Below are 24,466 nucleotides of genomic sequence, written 5' to 3' on the forward strand. Positions count from 1 at the left end.
GATCTAGTATACTTACTCCTCTAGATTTATTGCCTTCCCACCAAACATCATTAGTTTTATCTTCTATGTATTACTTTTCCAAGAGTAAAAATGTATTTTATAAATATTTCTTATACCATCAGTATACAAAGTATCGTTTTTTAAGCTGAGAAAATTAGTAAATTGTAAAGAAATGCTGAAGAGATGTCAATATTGGGCATTCTTTATTTCTCTTTGGATAGAAACTAATACCTTTTTTTTTTCTTAAAGAAGTTTACTCATTTATTTAAAAAACCGTCCTTATGAAACCTTCTAATAAAAAGTACGAGAGAGGTAAATTTCCCAAGATTTTGCTTTTTTAAGCATGTCTTTTTACTACCCATACATTTGATTTATATTTTGCTTGGTATGTTATTCCAAGTTGAAAAGATTTTTGCTCATAATTCTTAAGATAATTGTTCTACTGCCTCGTAGTATTCAGTATTTGTGATGAGAAAGTATATATAATTCTGTTTCCCCACACCTCTGGAAGTTTTTATGATCTTCCATTGTGTTCTGATATCGTTCCAGAATGCATCAAGGAGGGTCTTTTTTAATTCAGTGTCTTGGATACACAGTGAGTTCTTTAATTATCAAGTTGTCTTTCACAAGCTCTGGAAAATAGTCTTAAATTATTTCTTTCTTAATTTTCTCCCCTCCGTTTTCTCTGTTCTCATTTTCCAACCTTTAGTTGTTGGATATTGAACCTGTTAATTGTATCCTCTATGTATCCTATCTTATTGCTAGTATTTTTCATCTTATTGCCTTTTCCTCACTTTTCAATAAGTCTTCTTTTCCAACTGTTTCCTTTAAGAGAGAGAGAGAGAATCTTGTATACGTATGTATTTGTGAGAGTACTTCCTCTTTCACTGAGTAACCCTGTTTTTTTTTTGTTTTTTTTTTTGTGAGGAGATCAACCCTGAGCTAACATCAGCCAATCCTCCTCTTTTTTTGCTGAGGAAGACGGCCCTGGGCTAACATCTGTGCCTATCTTCCTCCACTTTATATGGGACGCCGCCACAGCATGGCTTACCAAGCAGTGCGTCGGTTCGCGCCCGGGATCCGAACCAGCGAACCCCGGGCCGCCGCAGCGGAGCGCGCACACTTAACCACTTGCGCCACCGGGCCGGCCCCAGTAACCCTGTTTTATAGCATCCTATTCTTAAATTGAGATTACAGTATCTTCATAAATGTCTCTGAATTTTACATTCTCATCTATTACCTGTTATTTTATTTTCTTTGAGATCCGTTGTTATGTTGGTTTATCTTGGTCTCAGTGTTTCATGTTGAAGGATTTACTCTAATAACTTGTGATACTTGTTTATCCATTTGTATGTAATAATAAGGCAATAGAAAAGTATATTGTGAGTCTGTATATGCACAAGTTTGTCAATTGACAGACTTCACTTTCGAGTAAAAAACATTCTGCTTTTATGCCCATTTGCCTGGCATTCTGCACTGGCCTTGGGGAGAGTAGGGCTGTCTGAACCCCATCTTGTCCGCCATACAAGTGAGCATTTCTGGAAGTGGCCTCTCCAGGAGTCTACAGAGCAACTTTGTTTCCTTTATTAGCCTCTGTGCAAATGCTCATTGATAGCTTCCTCTAACTAGAGACTTTAGAAAAAATCTCTTTGTTATAATTTTTTTTTCTTTTTTTGTGAGGAAGATCAGCCCTGGGCTAACACCCATGCCAATCCTCCTCTTTTTGCTGAGGAAGACCGGCCCTGAGCTAACATCTATTGCCAATCCTCCTCCTTTTTTTTTCCCCTTTTCTCCCCAAAGCCCCAGTAGATAGTTGTACGTCATAGTTGCACATCCCTCTAGTTGCTGTATGTGGGACGCGGCCTCAGCATGGCCGGACAAGCGGTGCGTGGGTGTGCGCCCAGTTCCGAACCCGAGCCGCCAGTAGTGGAGCGCGCGCACTTCACCTCTATGCCACGGGGCCGGCTCCTCTTTCTTATAATTTTAATGAGATTTTTCTTAGAGAGAGAGGTGATGAATCTTGGCCTCAGATGCCACTGTGGTCTAGAACCCTTCTATTATGTCATTTAACAATTAAATGCTGCGCTTTGATACTGATATGTGCAGGCTTTATGATCCAGCCTCATTTTTCTTATTTGGAAAATGAGAATCAGAGTTATTTACCCACAGTGTTGTCAGTAATAAATGTAATTATATAGGCAAAACACCTAGTACTGTAACTGGAACTTACAGGAAGCAATCAATAAGTTGCCCCCCCCCCCCCCCCCCCCCCGCCACTCTAAATTCGAAGTGCTGGTGATTCATAGATAAAAATTTATCAACGCTACCCACATGTTTACAATCTAGCAGAGTGCCCTACAGGCAAATACACAATGAAGATATAATTTGATAATTGTTTTGTTTGTGATGTGTGTATAGAACTAGAGGAAAATGGAAAAAAGAAGTGCCTAAGTATTCTTGGGGAAATCATGGAAGGGTTCCCAGGAGAGGTAATGCTTACTTCTCAATATATATGGAAAACAATTATTCACTTTTCTGGATGCATTTTATTTTGTAAGCTTGAATACTACTGGTAGGTGATTCTTGAAGTATCTCTTTAGCTAAATAGTCTTTGGTTTCTTTGTATAGTATTCAGAAAATATTTTGTTTTCTTAAAAGACAGTCTGTAGCTTTATCATTATCAGATAATTATATAATTATCTGTGTATCACATCCTGTCTTGTATTCTGTCTAAATCACTATTAATAATGGCTCTTTCTGCCAGCTATGGATTTAAATTCCCAGCGATATCATTTATATAGAAAAGATTAAACATCTACACCAACATGTAAACAAACATGTTTATTTCTGCATCTAACTTGATAACTAAATTTAGCTACAACCATAGACTGTCATAAAAGTGAAAATATACTTTTAGAAAGCCAGTCTTTGTGGTCTAGTGGTTAAGATTCAGCGCTCTCACCACCATGGCCCAGGTTCATTTCCTGGTCAGGGAACTACACCATTTGTCTCTCGGTTGTCATACTGTGGCGGCTGCGTGTTGCTGTGATGCTGAAAGCTATGCCACCAGTATTTCAAATACCAGCAGGGTCACCCATACTGGACAGGTTTCAGTGAAGCTTCCAGATTAAGACAGACTAGGAAGAAGGACCTGGCCACCCACTTCAAAAAAAATTGGCCATGAAAACCTTATGAATAGCAGGCAGAGCATTGTCTGATATAGCTCTAAAAGATGAGAGAATGGTACAAAAAGACTGGCAGCGTTCTGATCTGTTGTACACAGGGTTGCTAGGAGTCAGAATCAGCTCAAGGGCACTAACAACAAAAATACTTTTAGAAAACCATACTGTTTCTTTTTTTCATCATTATTCTCACTGAGCCTTATGGGCACCAACATTGATGTATTATAAATTTAATATCATTTCTAAAAACCAAGTTGAAGTAGCTTACGAAATACATGTAATATCAAGGATATTTTTTTTTTTGAAATGAGGGGGAGGCAATTGGAGCAAAAAGAAACAAAAAGTTAAGAAAATGAAGATGAAGCCTATAATTATACACATGTCTGGAGACCTAAGACACTTACCTGAGGTAGACCACCCATTTGATTCTGAACTTTCTAACACATTCCGGAAGAAATCCTGTTGTTTACATGCTTCAATATGACTACAAAATTTTAAAAAGGAATGTCTCTACTCAAGAGAAGCTCAAATTTTCATGGTCCTAAAACCAGCCGTTGGCGTCGTAAAAAGGATTCTGTATTTTAAAATGTATTTCATAGGACTTAAGCATGGGTCCATAAATTCATTTATTAAGTGCATGTTATTTAGATTATGGTCATTCTTGAACCCTTTCTTCATTAACTTCCATGGAGATCTAATCCATTACCAAGTCCTATTGATGTTACTGAATATATCTTAAATTGGGCATCTTTTCACCTTATCTACCTCTTTCATTCTAATTTATTGTACCATCATCTTTAAACTAGGCTGCTAGAATAGACTTCTAAAAGGCTTCTTTGCAATACATCCTCTATATTAGAATGGCAAGAATTTTTTAAAATGCAAATTTGTTACTTAGGTTACTCTTCGCCTAAAATATTTCCATATCTTCCCATCACCCTTAGGGTATAGATTGAATATCTCAACGTGGTCCACGTGGCCTTTCATGGCTGACTCTTTCTTGGCTATATCTTGCATCACTAACACCCTTGCTCTCTAAGCTTCAGATCCACTGGCCTTTGGTAAGTTCTTCGAACACATAATTCCTCATACCAGAGGCCTTGGATTCCTTCTTTCCTCCCCTGCTCATGCTAGCTAACTCATTGTCATCCTTCATATCCCGCCTAACATATCTCTTCCTCTGACCCTTCAGACTATATCACACTCTCCATTATATGTTCTCATACCACTTTATAGCACATACATAATTTGTAATTTTCACATTTATATTGTGATGACATAATTAATGTCTGCCTTGTCCTGCAGAATAGAAGATCCAGGAGATCAGGAATAGTGTGTTTTTTTCTAATTATTGTATCCCAAAAATCTAAAACAGTGCCTGGAACATTATAAATTCTCTATAAATATCAATTGAATGAATGAATGGCTTTATCTAATGATGAATTTTAGAACATCTGGAAAAGTCCTAAATCACTCATAGGTATCCGGACACAGAATTTGAGCCTATACACCCAGAAAAAGATCTCAAGGTCAGATATCCTTTGTTCTTAATTTAAAAGTCCATGAGCTTTTCATAATGGCCAAGAAAATGTCCTCTTGCACAAATTGAGGAGATTAGTTATGACATATCTGAGTAAAAACCATCCCCACTCCTGCTGTAAGATGTAAGCTGTAATCTTTCTAAAAAACAATTTTGAGAACATTTCTATTGATTTTGCAAGTCCCTCATTCACTTTACTCTTTGTTGCTCCCTAGACTTAACACATTCAACAGTATGTGAATGTGTAAGGACCCTTCCACAAGGGTTCTGGGGAAGTTAAGCCAAAGTTTGACGCTAAGAGAATCTCTCCTTCTCCATCCCCAAGTATGTGTCTCCTAAGAGAAGGTGAAAGGTGATAGTTTGTACAAAAGAATGACTGTGATATGATGTATGATGCTAGCTATGCTAAAAGCCAGAGCAGAAACAAAGGTAAAATTTCCCCAAGATTTATCACCCACAGCTGTCAAGGCAAGGCTGAAAGATTCAGCCAGTAAAGAAACACTAAGTCCATTTTTTTTGGAGAGTTCATCATGTATATATAAACAGTGAAAACGAAGTGATCAAAGGGAGCAGCTCCTAATGTCCCTTGTGAGGGCAAAACCAAAACAAAGGGGCCAGATGACTACATCGTGGATGTCACTGCTGCTAACAGCCAATTTCATGCTGCAACTAAACAGTTTTATATCCTGTCACGCTACCCTGAAGGGGGCTAGGCAGCCAGCCTCATTCCTCATCAGAATCTAGGAGGCAATGAGAAACTGGTGATAGCCTGTCAGCGGAGGTATGGAGGCAAGTGAGAAATGTTCCTGTAGCAGCTCTTCATGAGCCGCCATGCTCTTATGTTATGGGAGGATCACATGGTTTTCTGCCAAGACTGATACCCACTGCAGTTAAGCCTTGCATATGTGGCCTATGTGTTGTCATGCAAGGTTGCCAGGGTACCATGGTGTAATCATTCCTCTACAAATAAGTAAGTGAAATCTCCAAGTCCATAGACTCCTTACCATTTTGCTATGTTTTAGACTAGCAAGTTGAAGTTTAAGGGAGATGGACATGCTTTTTTTATTCCTTCTTTTAATTGTATTTCTCTCAAATAACAGTCATGCTGTTTATATACTATTATTTTGATTTGAGATTTGAATTTTATTTTCAACCACAGCTTTTAAGTATTTTTTTGAATTCTTTCTCATTTTTTTTCTCTCTGTGACCAAAAACCAGTGATATGACTCAGTATTTGCCTAAATGATAGCACAGAATGTTCTATGAATTTCACACAAAAATACGTATATGATTTCCTGTGGCTAGCTGTTAGAAAATCCAATATTTGGTAGATTATATACATTTGAAGGTAACTTTAGATTTTACAGGCTGGATCAAGATGTTTTAACTGATATCAATAACTAGATTGTAGGCTTCCTGAGGTCTGCAACAGTTTTTAATTTTATTGTAGAAATGAATATATTGCAGAGTGTAGGCACTGGGCACATGGTCTATGATGAATAGATGCTTATTAGTTGTATTTTTTCAATAAAATATGTTCTCTTTTATCTTTTATTAAATAGAGATGAAATTAATGTCACTGTGAAATTCACCAGTCGCTTCCTTCATCCTGCTGAAGCTTTACTACTATTAATTTCAAAACCTAAGAATGCAATAAGAGGCACTACGATGGCTTTTGCTCTTAAGGGTGAAGTCCTCAATTTTAAAGCCATTGTAAGTAAATTTTACCTTTTTTGTATGTCTTTGTTTCTCTTCTCAGGCCAGGCCATGGATTGTGCCAAGCACAGCTGTTCTTCCAAGTTTGATCTCTATGCAGCTCTTGTTCTTTGAGATTGTGTGTATACAGACACACAGATGTGCATGTACTTACATTTGCACAATTCTTGCCTTCTGGGTCTCTGGTATTCTTGCTCTGATACTCTTTCTGTGGAAATAAGCCTCCAGTTTTATAATAGAATTTGAAAGGACTTATATCGACTTGTTACTTTAAGGTCAGATTTTTAGGATCTTATTTTCTTCTTTTCCTGATGGAGTCATTCACTGTACACATAGCAACTTACGTGCCCTTCTGCCATGGAGACTTGTGATTTAAGTTAAAGCAGTCCCTGGCCTCTGTCTATGTTTTTGTTTGAATTAAGGGTTAGTAGTTTATACAGCAAAGAAAATGTTTCTCTTCTCTGATAGCAACATTCATCAATTTATCTTGAGTGTCCTGTGGATCAAATCCATTGTAAAGATAATGCTAAGACTGGCATTTATTGACAGGTGATGATGTTCTAGTTCTGTTTATATCTCAAAGGATAGGGAAGAAGGATTTTAAAATCTCTATAAAATGGTTGTGACATTGCTATGATTGACTTTTTATAGCCATTATTTTGTTTAAATATTATTTTCTACCATGGATGTATGGTAAAGAAGAAGTAAATGTGTTATGTTGCCAGATTTCCATATAGATTATAAGGAATTTTAGGTGTGCAGTGGCATGAGTAGGAAATAAAGAGAATGACTCTAGTAATGGCCAGTAGTGTGAGGGGAGCATTAAGACTCTCACATGGACAGACTGGCTTATTAGATAATGACACCCAGAACAGGAAGTAGGCATTTGATTATTACTGAGATGTGTATTGTGATCTTCTGATTTCCTCCTGAATAATGAACTCTTACACTTCCCAACCCTCTCACACAAATTCTCTGAAACAAAACATTGCTTTGCCACATGTGTCTAAGAGACATGGATGGTTTTAGCCATTCATTAACATGGCTCTGGGGCAGAAAAGCTGAAACTTGAAGCTCATGCAGTCTTTGTTTACTTCTCCATCTGGCTACTCGTGGTCTTAGTCATCAGGAAATGGATTGGATAATAATGGAGAAATAAAATAAAGTAAGAACATGATCAGTCTAAAAATGTATAGTTCCTAGAATCTTTTCCTTCCTGGAAGTCCTTTGGGTAATTTGAAGTTTTAATTTTATATTTGTGCTTTTATTATAGTACAGATGTGTCACTGTAGCCACCACAGTACAAACATAGGCATGCCACACTCACACACAGATATTCATGCACTTACACACACATACACACACACACCTCTGCCTCTTCTGTATGTCATGTGTATTAGGTATGTCTATGATTGATTAATTTGCAAATGTGAAATCATGCTCGGTCATTAACAAAACCAATTGTAAGGAAATCAATTTGGGAGACACTATCGTGACAGTTCAGATGTTAGCACAGTACTATGGATCAGTGGTGACGTAAAATCTATTTTTATTCTTTCCCACTCAGATTTTAGCAGTACAATGTTTGTGAGAAAAGGGGAATTATGTAAATTAATATCACTGTAATATTTAAATGGACAATATTTTAAATATTTTAAGATTATATTTTATAATTCAAGATAGTCTTTTTGTTATTATGATGTAGTATGTTTTATTTATTTATTTTTACTTTAGGAAATTATAAAATGCAAATCCCCATGTTATAAATGGAAAGAAATCACTGTGAATGTTAAAAGTCCCTTCCGTACTGCTGGAGACTTCAGGTAAGTTATTGTTTTAGTGTAAATTCATTGCAATTAGCCATATCTAGTCTTAAGGGAAATATATAATTTTCTTCAACATGAACCATTTTGAGGAGAAATTTTATATATTTATATTGCTATAAATTTATGAGCATCATCAGATAAAATAAAACAAGTAATGAGGTAAATCAGTTTTCCTCAAAATGCTATTTGATCTATATAACGCTAAGACTGATCATATCAAATTTATGAATTTTATCTATAAGCTTTCTGTTTATTGAGATTTACTGTTCTTTCAATTTTTAAAAATTTGTAATTAATAGACTTTTTTACTTCTAATTTTATTCCATCTGTTAATTTCCAAAAGTGAAATATTGATTCAAGCAGAAAATGCATTTTTACTTAAGGAATCATGATTAATTAAAACTGCACATTAAGTGTGCATTTGTGCATCTGGAGATTTAACAACAACATAGATTTGAAATGAAAAGACTATAAAATGCATGAGCATTATTTAAGGTCACAATAGAAAAATATCCTTCTACAAATTTACATGTTGAGGAAGAAGATGGACAATACCTTATGTACTGCTTAAATTATGAATTCTGTTTCCACTAGCTTTAGAAATCATATCCTCACCGTAATACTTGTGTTGAGACTGCAAGTTGTATGTATGCTTATTATTTTAGTATTTGATAATTTCTAGTTTTTTAAATCACTGTATGTCTAGACTTTTGGTGCTTTATTATTAACAATATCATTTATTGTTGACAAAACAAAAATTCTTTTGTTAAAACAGTTGGCAAATTTATGTTTCCCAAGTTCATATGATTTAATTTAAAGCAGTCCCTGGGCCTCTGTCTATATTTTTGTTTGAATTAAGGGTTTGTTTTCTTAATTTCCTTTTCACATAGTTTGTTGTTAGTCTATAAAAGCACAACTGTTTTTTTATGTTAATTTTGTATCCTGCAATTTTACTGAATTTATTTATTAGTTCCAATAGGTTTTTTTTTAGCTGGGGTCTTTAGAGTTTTCTATAAATAAGATCATGTCATCTGCAAACATAATTTTACTTCTTCCTTTCAGATTTTGATGCCTTTTATTGTTCTTGCATAATTGCTCTCACTAGGACTTCCAGTACTATATTGTATAGAAGTAAGGAGAGTGGGCATCTATGTCTTATTCTGGATCCTAGAGGAAAAGCTTTCAGTTTTTCACCATTGAATATGATGTTAACTGTGGGCTTGTCTTATATGGCTTTTATTATGTTGAGGTACATTCCTTCTATAGCTAATTTGTTGAGAGTTTTTATCATGAAAGGATGTTGAATTTTGTCAAATGCTTTTTCTGCATCTATGGAGATGATCATATGATTTTTACCATTCAATCTATTAATATGTGTATCACATTTACTGATTTCTGTATGTTGAACTGTCTTGCATCCCAGAGATAAATCCCACTTGATAATGTTGCATGATCCTTTCAATGTGCTGTTGAATTTGGTTTGCTTGTATTTTGTTGAGGATTTTTTACATCAATGCTCATCAGGGATGTTGGTCTGTAATGTTCTTTTCTTGTAGTATCTTCGTCTGGCTTTGCTATCAGGGTAATGCTGATCTATTAAAATGAGTTTGGATGTATTTAACATTACAAAATGTCTCTCTTCATCTATCGTTACATTTTTTGTTTTAAATGCTATCATGTCTGGTGTTAGTATAGCCACTCTACCTTTCTTGTAGTTGTATGCATGATATATTTTTCTATCCTTTTATATTCAGTCTTTTTGTATCTTTGAATTTAAGGTGTGTTTCCTGTAGAGAGCGTATAGTTGGATCTTGTTTTGTTTGTTTTTAAATCTGGTTTTATAATCACTGCCTTTTGATTGAATTGTTTAATGCATTCACATTTATGTTATTATTGACATAGTTGGATTTACATCTACCAATTTCCATTTGTTTTTCTGTATATTTCATATTTTTTGTTCATCTATTCTGCCATGACTACTTTATTTTACATTAAGTGAATATTTTCTAATGCAGCATTTTAATTTCTTCAATGACTTATTAACTATATTTTTGGAGTTATGTCCCTAGTGGTTGTGCTAGGGATTACCGTATACATCTTAACTTATAATCAGCTTCAGATATATGCTAACTTAAGTCCAGTGAGATTCACAAAGTATTACTCTTATATAGCTCTATTCCCTTTCCCCCTTTTTTGTGTATTTTTGTTATACGTATTATATCAATAATGTTAGAATAATAAATAATGTTACATAATATTTATGGGTATTTCTTTTTTTTATTTTGTATAGTTTTTATGACCTTAAGAAAGCTGAGAGAAGAAAGGACTGTATATTAATTTGCTAGGGATGCCATAACAAAATACCACAGACTGGGTGGCTTAAGCAACAGAAATTTATTTTCTCACAGTTCTGGAGGCTGGAAGTCCAAGATCAAGGTGTTGGCAGATTGGATTTCTGCTGAGGCCTCTCCCCTTGGCTTGCCGATGGCTACCTTCTTTCTCTGTCCTCACATGGTCTTTTTTCTGTATGTGTGCATTGCTTGTATCTGTTTGTATGTCCACCTTTGCTGTTACAAGGACACCAGTGAGAATGGCTTAGGGCCCACTCTCATGGGCTCATTTTAACTTAATCCCCTCTTAAAGGCCCTATCTCCAAATACAGTCACATTGCTAGAGTGGGGGTTAGGGCTTCAACATATGAAATTTGAGGGGGACACAACTCAGCCCATAACAGAAAGTACATATTTATAGTTTTCATTATATTTGCCTTCTTATTTATCATTTCTGTTTTTATTTGTTCCTATGGATTCGTATTACCTTCTGGAAGAATTTCCATAGCCCAATCCAGATTTGCTCTCACCCACCTCATTTTTCAAATGGTTTTTCTTTTCCTTTCTCTCTCTCCTCTCCTTCTGGTAATTCCATTATAGATATGTTGATGCATTTAATGGTGTACCATATATGTATGAGACTCTGTTTATTTTTCTTTATTCTGTTTTCTCTTGGTTCTTTGTAGCAACTCTGAGTGCTGGTCCCATCTCCCACAGGATTGTTAATGTTTTTTGGTTATTTAATTTTTTACTGACCAGCTGGCTTATTTTAGTGATGTCTACATCCTCCCCATGAGAAACCCACACATACATAGTATGAAGCCTCTGATGTTGCTTCTCAGGGGATATACCCTTGGTATGCCCACAGTCACTCTGGGATGACAGTGGCTTTGGCAGGGCTCCCTTTGACTATCTATCTCTTTCCCTGTGCGCACCCAGCTATTAAATTCCACTAATTTCAATTCTACAGGAGGCATAAATTGTTCGTCACACCAATTCAATTAAATCTAGGCTCCTTTCAAATAGTAGTTTCTTAGGTCAGTGTTTGAAATTTAGCCTGACTCCGGGAGGGCTCCTCCCAGCTGTCTCTTTCCCCAGTTTTCTCCATAAAACTAGTAGTTCTACAGTTTAGCCTGTATCTTCATTGAATCTACCAATCTCCTCCCAATTGCCTTTCACCACAACCTGCACTATTTTTAAGAGCACCCTTTTGCTTGATCTTCTCCACAGTTTTTTTGAAAGTGAAATCCAATTCCTTTGGGAAGTTATTAAGAGCTGTCTGTTTTAAGGCCAGCTTCTCCCTCCAGGCAAAATCTCTGAGCCATGGCTCTGTAGCTGGAGGTGGGGATAATGGTCCACTTTCCTGAGTAACACCCCCTCATTAGGAGCTGAATGCTAGATGGGATAGGGGACAATAGTTTTAGGTTTTCTTGGCTTGCTTCTGCCAGTATAGAACCACACTTTATAAGCTAGGGCAAGGGCAATTCACACCCATGTGGAGCCTGTGTCCCATGAGTGGGTTCTGGGCAGAAGAAGGGAACCCCTCGGCTCCTCTCAGCTGCACTTGCCCAGAACTTAGCTTCAACAACGTGTATTGGAGGCAAGATGAGAAATGTTGATGTCCTACCCCTCCCAGAAAGATAGCTCTCAACTGGGAGCCAGAGGAGGCGAGAGCCCTGTATTCTTAGCTGTACCAGTCTGGAGTGGAGTTTCTGTCTTACTGAGTGGGGAAAGAGGAGGGTGGGAGTGGTCTTGGTTCAAATGCCACAGATTACAGCTTCTTTTTTTTTGCTGAATTTAGTAAATATCATTGAGTAGATTTTTCTTCCTTTGCCCTGTATCCTTAGGATAATTTCCAGAGAGTTTAAATAGTTGATTTTTATATTTTTTACTCATTTTCCTGGGAAGTGGGTCCATGGAGCAGTCATGCTGCAAAAATGTTTGCTTTAGGTTCTGTTTTGTCCGTTATTAGTATAGGCACTCCAGTTCTCTTTTTGTTACTGTTTGCATGGTATGTGGTTTTTGATTCTTTTGCTTCCAGTCTGTTTGTGTCTTTGAACCAGTGTTTGTCTTTTTTCTAATCTGTTTTTATCCATTTTGTCAATCTCTGCCTTTTGGTTGGAATGTTTAATACGTTTATAATTAAGGTAATCTCTGATACATTAGGATTTATGTCTGCCATTTTGATACTTGTTTTCTGTATGTCTCGTCTTTGTTCTATTTTTCATTACTGCTTGATTTTGTATTAAATATTTATTTTTGGTATACCTTTTAAATTCCTTTTTGTTTATTTTACTATATGTTTTCTTAGTTATTGTCTTAGTAGTTACTCTGAAGATTATAATTAGCATCCTAATTTAAAACAGTCTAGCTCAAATTAATACCAACTTAATTTCAATATACAGTCATGCATTGCTTAACAACGGGGATACATTCTGAGAAATTATTATGTGATTTCATCACTGTATGAACATCATAAAGTGTACTTACACAAACCTAGATGGTATAGCCTTCTACATGCCTAGGCTTTATGGTGCTGATCTTATGGGACCACCATCATATATGTGGTGTGTCGTTGACTAAAACATTGCTATGTGGTGCATGACTGTAATTCAGAAACTTTCCTGCAATATATCGCCTTTTCCTAGTCCTTTCGTAGTGCTATTATTGTTATACCCATTGCATCTTTACGCATTATAAGCCCATAAAAGTTTTATATTTGTCTCACACTTTTCTTTTAAATCAGAAAGGAGAATAAAAAGGGTTGCAAAGAAAAGACATTTATAGCTTGTTTATTTGTTTTATATATTTAGTTATGTAGTTACCTTTGCTGGTGCTTTTTGTTTCATCATATGGTTTTGAGTTAATTTCTAGTGTCCTTTTATTTCAGCCTGAAAGACTCCCATTAGTATTTCTTGTAGGGCAGGTCTGCTAGCAGTGACTTTTTTCAGTTTTTTTTTATTTGGTAGTGTCTTTAATTTCTTTTTAGTTTTTATTTATTTATTTATTTATTTATTTATTTATTTATTTGTGAGGAAGATTGGCCCTAAGCTAACATCCATGCCAATCCTCCTCTTTTTGCTGAGGGAGACCGGCTCTGAGCTAACATCTATTGCCAGTCCTCCTCCTTTTTTCCCCCAAAGCCCCAGGAGACAGTTGTACGTCACAGTTGCACATCCTTCCAGCTGCTGTATGTGGGACGTGGCCTCAGCATGGCTGGAGAAGCGGTGCGTCGGTGTGCGCCTGGGATCCGAACCCGGGCAGCCAGCAGCGGAGCATGTGCACTTAACTGCTAAGCCGCGGGGCCGGCCCCTCTTTTTCATTTTTGAAGGACAGGTTTGCTGTATACAGTATTCTTTTTTGTGTGTGAGGAAGATTAGCCCCGAGCTAACATCCATTGCCAATCCTCCTCTTTTTGCTGAGGAAGATTGGCCCTGGGCTAAGATCCATGCCCATCTTCCTCTACTTTATATGGGACTCCACCACAGCATGGCTTGACAAGCAGTACATCAGTCCGTGCCCGGGATCCAAACCTGCAAACCCTGGGCCACCAAAGCGGAGCGCCCAACTTAACTGGTATGCCACCAGGCCAGCCCCAGAGTATTCCTTATTGGCAGTCTTCTTTCAGCACACTGAATATATCATCCCATTGCCTTCTGTCCTCTATGGTTTCAGATGGGAATTCAACTGTTAATTTTATTGAGGAGCAGCATAGATGTTGAGTAAATTTTGTCTTGCTGCTTACTGTGTCTTGGCCTTTCAACAGTTTGACTATTATTTTCTAGTTTTGAATTGTCTTGGGTTTATCCTGCCTAGAATTTTTTGTGCTTCTTCGATGTGTAAATTAATGTCTCTCATCAAATTTGGGAAGTTTTCATCATTTATTTCCTCACATTTTCTTTTTGCCTCTTTCTTTGGTCTTTTCAGAATTCTGATTAGGCTTATGTTTGTATGCTTAATGGTATCCCACAGTTTTCTGGGGCTGTGTTAATTTTTCTTCATTCTTTTCTCCTTCTGTTCTTTAGAATTAATCATTTTCATTGACTTATTTTCAGATGCATTAGTTTTTTCTTTTGCCACCTCAAACCTACTGTAGAGTCCCTCTAGTGATTTTTTATTTCAGATATTGTACTTTTTAAGTCCAGAATTTATAATTGGTTCTTTTGTATAATTTCTGTCTCTTTATCTGTATTCATTATTTGGTGAGACGGATGTCATTGTCTCCCATAGGCGAGGTTGAAGATCTTTGACATATTTTGGGGATCTAGCAAGCTACTGCAACGCCACATATGAGCTTCTTGTTCCCCAGATCTTGCTGTTATATTTTGATCCAACTGCTCAAAGTACAATTTGAGCAGCCTCAGGTACAATTGCTACTGTTTGTTTTCAACAAACATCCTGGGGATAGGTATTTTCCTTTGAGTCAGGTCAAATAAAGACAACACCTTGCAAACTGAGTTTTTTTCAGGGAGCTGTAAGACAGGTTAAACAGTAACAATGCTCAGGGATGGGATTTCTTTTTTTTTTTTTTTTTTGGTGAGGAAAATTGGCACTGATCTAACATCTATTGCCAATCTTCCTCTTTTTGCTTGAGGAAGATTGTCCCAGAGCTAACATCTGTGCCAATCTTCCTCTATTTTGTATATGGGATGCTGCCACAGCATGGCTTGATGAGCGGTGTGTCGGTCTCTGCCCAGGATCTGAACCTGCGAACCCCGGGCTGCCAAAGCGGAGCACGTGAACTTAACCACTATACCACCAGGCCAGCCCCAGGGATGGGATTTTTTTTGGAGTGCTCCAGTTTCACTCTGTCTCCTCATGTGGCTGTAAGCCTGCAGGTTTTTACAACTACCTTTGTTGCAAGGCTGCTAGTTTTCAAGGCTACTGCAGAGTTGTGGAGAGGAGAATGGGGGATACAACATAAAAGTTACAAGGGTACACACTCTACTGTTATTACCAAGATTTGGCAATTTTTCTTGAATAAACACAGCTCAGATTGTTGCAGGCCTTTTGTTAATTAACCAGAGTTCTGAAAAAGTTAATTTTGGTAAATTTTTTCTGTGTTTTTGTTGCTTTTATAGAGGGGTGAATATATGGTGGTTCTAACTCTGCCATTTCCTGCCTTTCTTTTCCTGGTAGCCTGGTTTGATTTGAAAAATAGTTTTTGTTTCAGATTAGACTCTTGCTTTCAAAGTGTAATCCTTGAATCAGCAAAATCAACATCACTTGGGAGCCTGTTAGAAAAACATACTCTCAGGTTGTCTCCATTCCATTTGAGTCAGAATCTGCATTCAGCATCTCCAGAGGATTTGTTCATACGTTAATGTTACACCAGTACTGGTCTGAGTCAGGATGTTCAAAGTTTAATTCATAAACAAGATATTTAAGGAGCATCTGGAGAGCTTGTTTTAAATGGAGGTTCCTGGAATCCATGCCAGACTTGCTAAGTCAGAATTCATGCAAATAGATGCTTGGGAATCTGCATGTTGAACAAGCACTCCAGATGATTATATCATGCACATTGAAATGTGAGAACTACTGATTTAGAAGCTACAGTAGTCAAATAGGGTTTTTTTCCATTTTAATGGCAGTTTGTATTTCATTTTTACAATTAATATTTCTATTTTAAGGAAAGCATGTTCATTATAATTAAGCAGAGCCTTTTAAAACAGACTCATAAGGAATGCTATTTTATCTCAAAATGGTACATGCACAGTATATGAAAAATCTAATATTTATTATTTTGATTTGATCTTTTTATTTGTGTGTCAAATTATATCATCCCTGTGACTGTTTGTTAGCCAGAACAAATTATGACCAAAATAAATTGCTCCAATGATTCACCCTGGATTTATAGAAATATAAAGAAGCATTGTAAATTTTTTATACCTCATAATTTTATGATATTTAAATGAGAATTTAGTGCCTGGTTTTAAATTTAAATTATTCTCTGGAGAGGAACTCTTCCTATATTTGCTTAACTGTAACTTTACAATGATATAAGCAAATCTGGTAGTCTGATACATGTGTTGCGTAGTTCATAGTTTACATTTTACTACAATTAATTTTGTCTGTTTAAAAATGTTCGGTGTTGGGGCCGGCCCCGTGACTTAGCAGTTAAGTGCGTGCACTCTGCTACTGGCAGCCCGGGTTCAGATCCCAGGCGTGCACCGACGCACTGCTTGTCCAGCCATGCTGAGGCAGCGTCCCACATGCAGCAACTAGCAGGATGTGCAACTATGACATACAACTATCTACTGGGGCTTTGGGGAGAAAAAGGGGGAAGAAAGGAGGAGGATTGGCAATAGATGTTAGCTCAGGGCTGATCTTCCTCACAAAAAAAAAAAAATTCAGTATTTAATAGTCATATAATTCCTTACAACCCTTATATGAAAGCATCAGAAATATTAAGTTAAAATAAGAGGACAGAAACTGATGTTAGCATTCAAACATTGGGGTATATGAACGTGTTGCATTTTAGTCTGTGTATGCAGTTGTGTGTGTTTGTGTATGTGTGTTTTAAGACTAAAACATTTGGTTAATTTATTACTGATCTGTTTTTTATTGTAAAGCTAGCCTTGTGAGATCTTAATAACTGTTACATAATAAAAAAGATTTCTTTTAACAAACCAAGTTTGGATAAATCTGTTCTTTACAATATTGTACAGATTCTGTTCAACTCTGCAGATAGAATTAGGCATTCCTGACATGAACTCTTCGTGACATCTTTCACTTACTGGTAGAGTATCATTTCTACACTATCCTCCCACTGCCATGTGGGCAACCTGTGGCAGAGAGGATAACATATTCATGTTTGTATTTTCCGGCACCTAATCCCCCACCTAACACATAATGGAGTCTCCATAACTATTTCTTGAATGAATGAGCATTATCATATAAGAAGGATTGAACTGCTGTGTGATTCTAGAAGATGGCATACTTATTAAAGCACTGATTAGCCAGTATCCACATCTCATGTCCACTCCTGAAAGAAACATTTCTCTTTTTTGGAAATAGGATTAGAAATCATGAAATATGTACAGCTCTGACAATGCATTGAGACCAGTGTGTGATTTCTTCTTTGTTTCTGAAATATAATTTGGGCAGTCATTTCTGTTCTAAATTTCCTTGCTATGAATTCAGTGTTGTCTTTCCATATAAAAGGATGTTATTTTTTACATATTTCCATTTCAGATCTTTCCCTTCTTTTTAATGTATATGGTTTGAGTTGCAGAATGAGAACACATGGATTTTTTGAACTGTAATTTGTTCTGATTCTAATTATATTTTATGAATGATAGAAAAAAATTAAAAGAAGAATGTTTTGTGGTCATCTGAATTTTGTTACAGTAGAATTCAAAATAATCCATTTTTCATTTATTTTAGTGTCATTTTGGTGGAATCGTCAACGTTTATCTCTTTGACATCCGAATTAACTGAATCTGGACAATTGGCTGACCCCACGAACCCTGAGTAAATGTCAATATATGTTTATGCTCATAATTATCTGAGTAAAACTTCTGAGAAATTAGCATTCAAGTAAACTTGTTATATAATTACACAATAGTTTTCATTTACTTGAAATATTTAATTTATATTATATCTATAATTTATATCATTCACAGTTATTCTCTTATTATGTGTTACTAGGTTTATGTGCATGAAAATTGAATAAATATGCACTTGATTAAATACAGTGGATTCTCATTATTTTTTCATGGTAGTTATGTTCTATAAAATTGCCACACTCAATTAGTGAATACTGAGCCCTTCCTCTTAGGAGAAATATATATAATCACATAGATTATAATTGTAAATCCTAAAAACAACCCGTCCTGGTAGACTCTGTTTTCTTTACTTGACACAGAGAAAATGAGGTTCAGAAGTGTTAAATGACTTGCATGAAGCCGACCCATTAACAGATGCTGGAGAATCGTTTTAAAACCTGTCCGTCTGGCCCCAGAGCTGGAGCTTCTTGCACTTCTGTACTTCTTTCCTTCTGTACCACCCCCTACCATCTCCATCCTCTGCTCATCTCTGTGTATGAGAACTGAAACAGAAAGGCCCACTGTCACATTGTTTGACTTCAGCTGGGAACTTGTGTGACCAGTGACTGAAACTTTTCGCCATTCTGTGCATGTTTGCAAACATCCGTGAAAGCACCATGAGTACTTATTTTGGGGTTATAAGTCAGTTTTAATGGGGAGGTGAATTTGCAAATAACAGTATTTCTGGATGATGAGGATCAACTGTATTTAAGCATATTCTACCTACATTATGAGGTCTGTTTTTAGTTTGGGAAGAACTTTGACTTCTGAATAGAGAAGCAGAATTTTTTAAAGTTAGATTGCTTTATATTTCTTATTTGTTTTAAACTGTAGAATAGCTATATAAAGTGAAATAGAATCAAAACAGTGTTATCAAGGTTAAAGAAAGGCAGAAAGAAAATAATGCAAGTATCTATTCGTGAAATGCAGGCATATGTTGACCATTACTACTACATTCTTAGTTTATTTTATACCTTTGTCTCTGTATAATGCTTGACAGCATCAGTGTCATCCTTTTAAATGCAAAAACATCTCAGGAGGCAAGGATTTGGCAATTTTGATACCATAAGAATTCCCAATGTTAAAGTCATTAGAAACCATTAAAGTGATTGTGTACATCTTGCTAAGATTAAAATGAATATAGTTTATTTTCCAAAAGTGAATTGTATTTAAGCCAATAGTTTTGGGAGATTATAAGCATTGCATTTATTATAAGATGTTTGATTTCTTCATTGGTTGTTCTGTGAGAAAAATTGTTAAAGGAGAAACCATTTTTGTCTCACTGCGTTTGTTTTATTAAATGCTAATTTCATGCTTAACTAAGGCATTTAAAGTCTTCCTTTCACATTTTGCTTTAATGAATAATAAAATATGAATTAATACATTGAGCTATAAGACAACATTACAGATATCATAAGAATATTGTAAGCATTTTATGTTAATTTTTGTATAGTATAAAATGCTAATATTGTTAAAACTCTTCAGTAAACAGTTCTCCTAGGTTTTTATCTTTTCAGTCCCTTGCTTCTTGATTAAACAGCTGCATTTTGATCATAGATTTTTACCTGAATGGCCTTGAAATAATTTCTTCACATTAATTGCAAATAGTTAATAGTATCACATATTAAACTAGAGTCAGATCTCAAAGCAATGCTGTAGGTGTCTGTGAGCATAAGTAACTCAAAGTTGGATCAGTTTAATGAACAGCAAAATTGAGTCTACTTTTATAATTTGGAATGCAGTGTAGGAATTCGGTATCACAAATTTTAATATGATTTTCCTTCATGTAATATTTTTAAATGGTTTTAATTAGATCCAAAGTTCCAGAATTATTGAAGCGACAGCTAAAGACATCTTCTTTTTTAGGTTATGCTTCTCAAATCAAAAGCAAAATGGAATGAACACGTATTAAGACATTTATAATTTAATTTTGGCAGAAAAGGAAACTTTGGAAGTACTCATTCAAAATAACTGCTAACTCAGCATGAAATCCAGCTTAAGAAGTGTGTCTGTGTCTACCGTGATCTCAAACATTATTGATCATTCTTTCTCATATCGTCTCTTCCATTTGTATTTATAATACTGTACTTTCTTAGTTCTTCTCTTAATCCTTCCTGTGATAAAAGAAACATAAAGATAACAGTGCTGTTGAGTGTTGGGTCAGGGAGAACATAATCCAACATAGAGTAGTCAGACTTCTGTAGATTAACTCTGAAAGACTTACTCAGAGCCAGTAGTTTAAAGAATTGAGGATTCACTCTTATGCACCCCTGTGAAGACTTTCTCAGATCAAAGGCAAGGGTGGGACTTACAAAGGCAAAAGCCACATAGTTTCTCAAGGAAAAGGACTGGTCCTTGGTTTGTCATTTCAGCACTGGCATGGGCTGAATGCTGAGCCCCAAATCCTTATGTTGAGTTGAGATAGAACAGTCTCAAGTTCACCAAAAAGGCTGTTTTTCTGACAATTCTGAAGAGATTTATTAGAAGCTTACTATGGCTCCTTTTTCTGGAGTCCTGACTGCTTGCTGTATCACACCTCCAGGCTCCAGTTCGTGTAGCAGGCAAGGTTTTGTTCACTTTCTCAAGGGTCAGCTCAAGTATCCAGAACTCCAACAATCAAATCCACCTTATAGGCAGCAGAAAGGAGGAAACACAAGGATAAGAGTGTGTCGTTTCTCTGTTATGGGAAGCTTCCCAGAAATACCACACAGCCCTTCTGCTTGTAGCCCGTTGGCCAAATTTTAATCAGATGACCAAACCTAGCTGGAAAGAAAACTGAGAAACCACCCTTCTCCACATACACATCAAAATAAAATGAGGTTTTTGTCAGTGAGGAGGAAAGGGCCACTGGTTACTGGGATAGGCAAACAACAATTTCTCCCATGAGGGTGCACAAAAGAGAGTTTTATCTCGAAATAGCACAAAGTTATCTAATGTTTCATCAGTCTGACTTCATCAGCATAATGAGGCCTTTTGATCTTTAAATATGTCTTAATAAAATAATACTTAGTAATGTTACATCCTATTTTTCTTAAAGCTCTCCTTAATATCTGTCTTGAATAGATTTTCAGACATAAATAAAATTTATGAACATGCATTTTAAATAATGACCAGAATGGAAGTCTGGTGTAGTACCTTTATGGTTAACTTTCATATATAATATACCATATAATAAGCATTACATTGTCTCAGTAAAACCCTGGTCTGGTCTCTAGGTTTAATCAGCAAGATAACATAAGAGAACAAGAAAACGTTAAAAAACACCTCCATAAACAATCTATGTTTTTAGAGCTTTTTACAAATATCCCTGGTTTTCCTCTTTTAAAGCACATGGTAATATAACACTTCCCCAGTGATGATGAAGTTGTATGTGAATATATAACGTAATTGGCCAATGGCATGTGAAGAGAAGTGCTGAATGTTTTTTCTAAGTGGTAGCTTTAAGACCCAGTGAGCAATTTTTCTTGTTCCCTTTCCCTGCTGCAGTTACTAGAGAAGCACATATAGAACTGGACCCTCCTTCACCAAGGACCTCTGAGTGTATCCTCTCCATCTAGGGTGGACATGTAGTGTGAGCAAGAAACAAACTATTGTGCTAATCCACTGAGATAGGGGGATGTTACTGCAGCATGCCCTAGCACATGCTAACTGATGCTCTTCCTCAGAGCCTCTTCAGTCAGTATCTCCCCAAATAATGAATTTTGTCTTCCCAAATGAGCAGTAAAGTGCTGAAATTATCTTTCAGGTGGTATAAAAAAGTCTCCTATTAAAAAATTTTAAAAAAAAGGTCTCTATAAACTGCTCTTTTTAAGCAACAGATACATGTAAAACAACACATTGGAAACTACATGGATGATAAAACTTTATATTCATCACACATTTTACTTTATGGGAACATGATCCATGAGCATAAGCAAAAGCAATTAAGAAGTTTTTATTCTAATAAAATCCAAAATATTGTCAGAAAAGATCAGGACAGGAGACTGATTTTAGCCACACTTTAAAATTGAATGATGGATTAGCAGTGCTCAGAAATTAGCACTTTATAAATAATTGCCTACAGTCATATGACTTGCTATTTTTTTCCAGTGATACTGAATTATTTATCATTGAATAAATTCTTACTGAGTGGCACCTGAAGCACTGCTCTTAGTACTGGAGAAATATAGGGATAAAAATGTCATAGATCTGGTCCTCAAGGAGCCAGCCATCGAGTAGAGAAGAAAAAAAAGTTTACACAAATGTAGGTAATTGTACGGGGCAGAATGCATTCAGTAGTATATGTTATACCAAAAAATATGCTCTGTGAGCTCATTGGCAGGGAATAACACTAGATATTGTAGCGATCTTTCTGGAAGAGAAGACATTTAAGGGAAATAATGAGGTACCAAGCACTTTTCTTCAATGCATACACTATACTCTGGTGTTCTCCTTTATCTTATGCAAATTGGGATCTGAAATATGAGTAAGATCTTCATGGCCAGAATCTAGATCAGGGGGAGAAATTTCCTACACGTATAGAAGGAGCATAAAGAGGGAATTGCAGAAGCAGTGGTGGGGACAGGTGAGGGAAAGTACAAGACATAATGCTTATACATATGGACTATAGGAGATTGTGAATTAAAGTTGAAAAGGTGTTAAAGTGTTTATCATTCTGCTTTGTAATTATTTCTTGCAGACCTACTTTGCATCACAGATCATATATTCCATGAGCTTAGGGGCTTCATCATTCATCCTTGTGTCCCAGAATAGCTTGGCCCAGAATACCCACCCAAATGAAAGAAGGCCCTAAAAGAGATATTTTTCTGAGTCTTGATTCTTGCTAAAAACCCAAAAAAGCTGGATTCTGGAGAGCCATAATTTTAAAATATTTCATTCTACTACACTGAATAATTAGTAGCAATTAGAATTAGGCAAGTCTCTAGGGAAAGCAGAGTGAATTGAAAGCCAGATGTATATACTAAGAGTAATAATCTGCCATGATCCTCTTGCTCTAGATTAGGGTTTCATACCTGTTTTTAATGTCATCAGGCTCTTTGGCAGTCTGATGAAGCCTATTCCACTTCACAGAATAGTGTTTTGCAAATGCATGAAGTAAGATAGAATGATTACAGAGTGTCTTAATCTGCTTCAGCTGCCATAACAAAATACCATAGAATAGGTGGCTTAAACAACAGAAATTTATTTCTTGCAGTTCTGAACGCTGGGAAGTTCTGGAGGCTGGGAAGTGCAAGGACTTCCCACCTTGACTGGGAAATCCAAGGTGCTGGCAAAGTAGGTTTCATTCTGAGGCCTCTTCTCTTGGCTTGTAGGTGGCAGCCATCTCGCTGTGTGCTCACATGACCTCTTCTTTGTGTGCCCATGGAGAAAGAGAGTGAGCTCACTGGTGTCTCTTCTTATAAGGGCACTAATTCTATCATATCAGGGCCTCACCTTTATGACCTCATTTAACCTTATACCTTCTTATAGGCCCTGTCTCCAAAAATAGTCATTTTGGGAGTTAGGGCTTCAACATGTGAATGTAACGATGACACAATTCAATCCATAGCATAGAGGAAACTAATACTACAGTAAATTATCAAAATATTTAAAAATTGTTATATGTTAAAATATATACTTCTTCATTAAAATAACACAATAAGATCTACTGGTGGAGATAATAACTACCATACTTTAAAAGTAGTAATGAACATAAATAATAGTTCAAGATATATGCAAGAACTGAAATGTGACATAAACATATCTGTGATTATTTGGTGACCAAGTCATAGTACCGCTAATACTACTGTGGTTTGGTTTAAATTGCTATTAAGAGTTAGTGCAAGTCAAGATGGAATTTTTCCCCACTTAAATTCACAGATCCACTCAATCCTTGGACCCCAAGTTAGCGCCTCTTGCTTTCGAGACTTCTCAACTGCTCAGGGGCCAGAGTGGTACAAAAAGCAGCAAACATCCCATTTTTACTGCCCTCCAGATGGCGACTGGGCCATTTTTTGAAGAATTCTGGACGCATAGAGGATAGAATGAATCTAAAAATGGATCCTCTTATATTCCTTCCCATGATGCATAAAAACTAGACTTGAATCGGATAATTTGCTGTTTGGTTTGGACAAAGCCCTGAATGCTGACTCAGGAGTAGCTTCATGAAGGCTCATAATAAAGATCTTCCTTCCCTATTTGGAAAGGCTTGAGTAGGAAGTTGTTCTTGGGGCTGATTTATTCATGCCCTGAATAGAACCGGTTCAATGTCACTTTGATCATTTTATCTTGAAAAGAGCTGCATACCACTACTGCAGAGGAAAAAGGAATGTCATCCCTTCACACC

At 36.3% G+C, this 24,466-nt stretch overlaps 1 protein-coding gene across 1 annotated transcript in view; it reads left to right on the forward strand.

The window, feature by feature from the left end:
• CFAP47 (cilia and flagella associated protein 47) overlaps nt 1-24,466 on the forward strand; it is a 533,305-nt gene that overhangs the window by 252,673 nt on the left and 256,166 nt on the right. The window contains exons 38-40 of the mRNA XM_058535621.1: nt 6,285-6,435; nt 8,173-8,261; nt 17,981-18,067. Coding sequence (XP_058391604.1) covers nt 6,285-6,435; nt 8,173-8,261; nt 17,981-18,067 — 327 coding nt within the window. The remainder of the gene's footprint in view (nt 1-6,284; nt 6,436-8,172; nt 8,262-17,980; nt 18,068-24,466) is intronic.

This window comes from Diceros bicornis, chromosome X (genome assembly GCF_020826845.1).
Source record: "Diceros bicornis minor isolate mBicDic1 chromosome X, mDicBic1.mat.cur, whole genome shotgun sequence".
Taxonomy (NCBI): domain Eukaryota; kingdom Metazoa; phylum Chordata; class Mammalia; order Perissodactyla; family Rhinocerotidae; genus Diceros; species Diceros bicornis.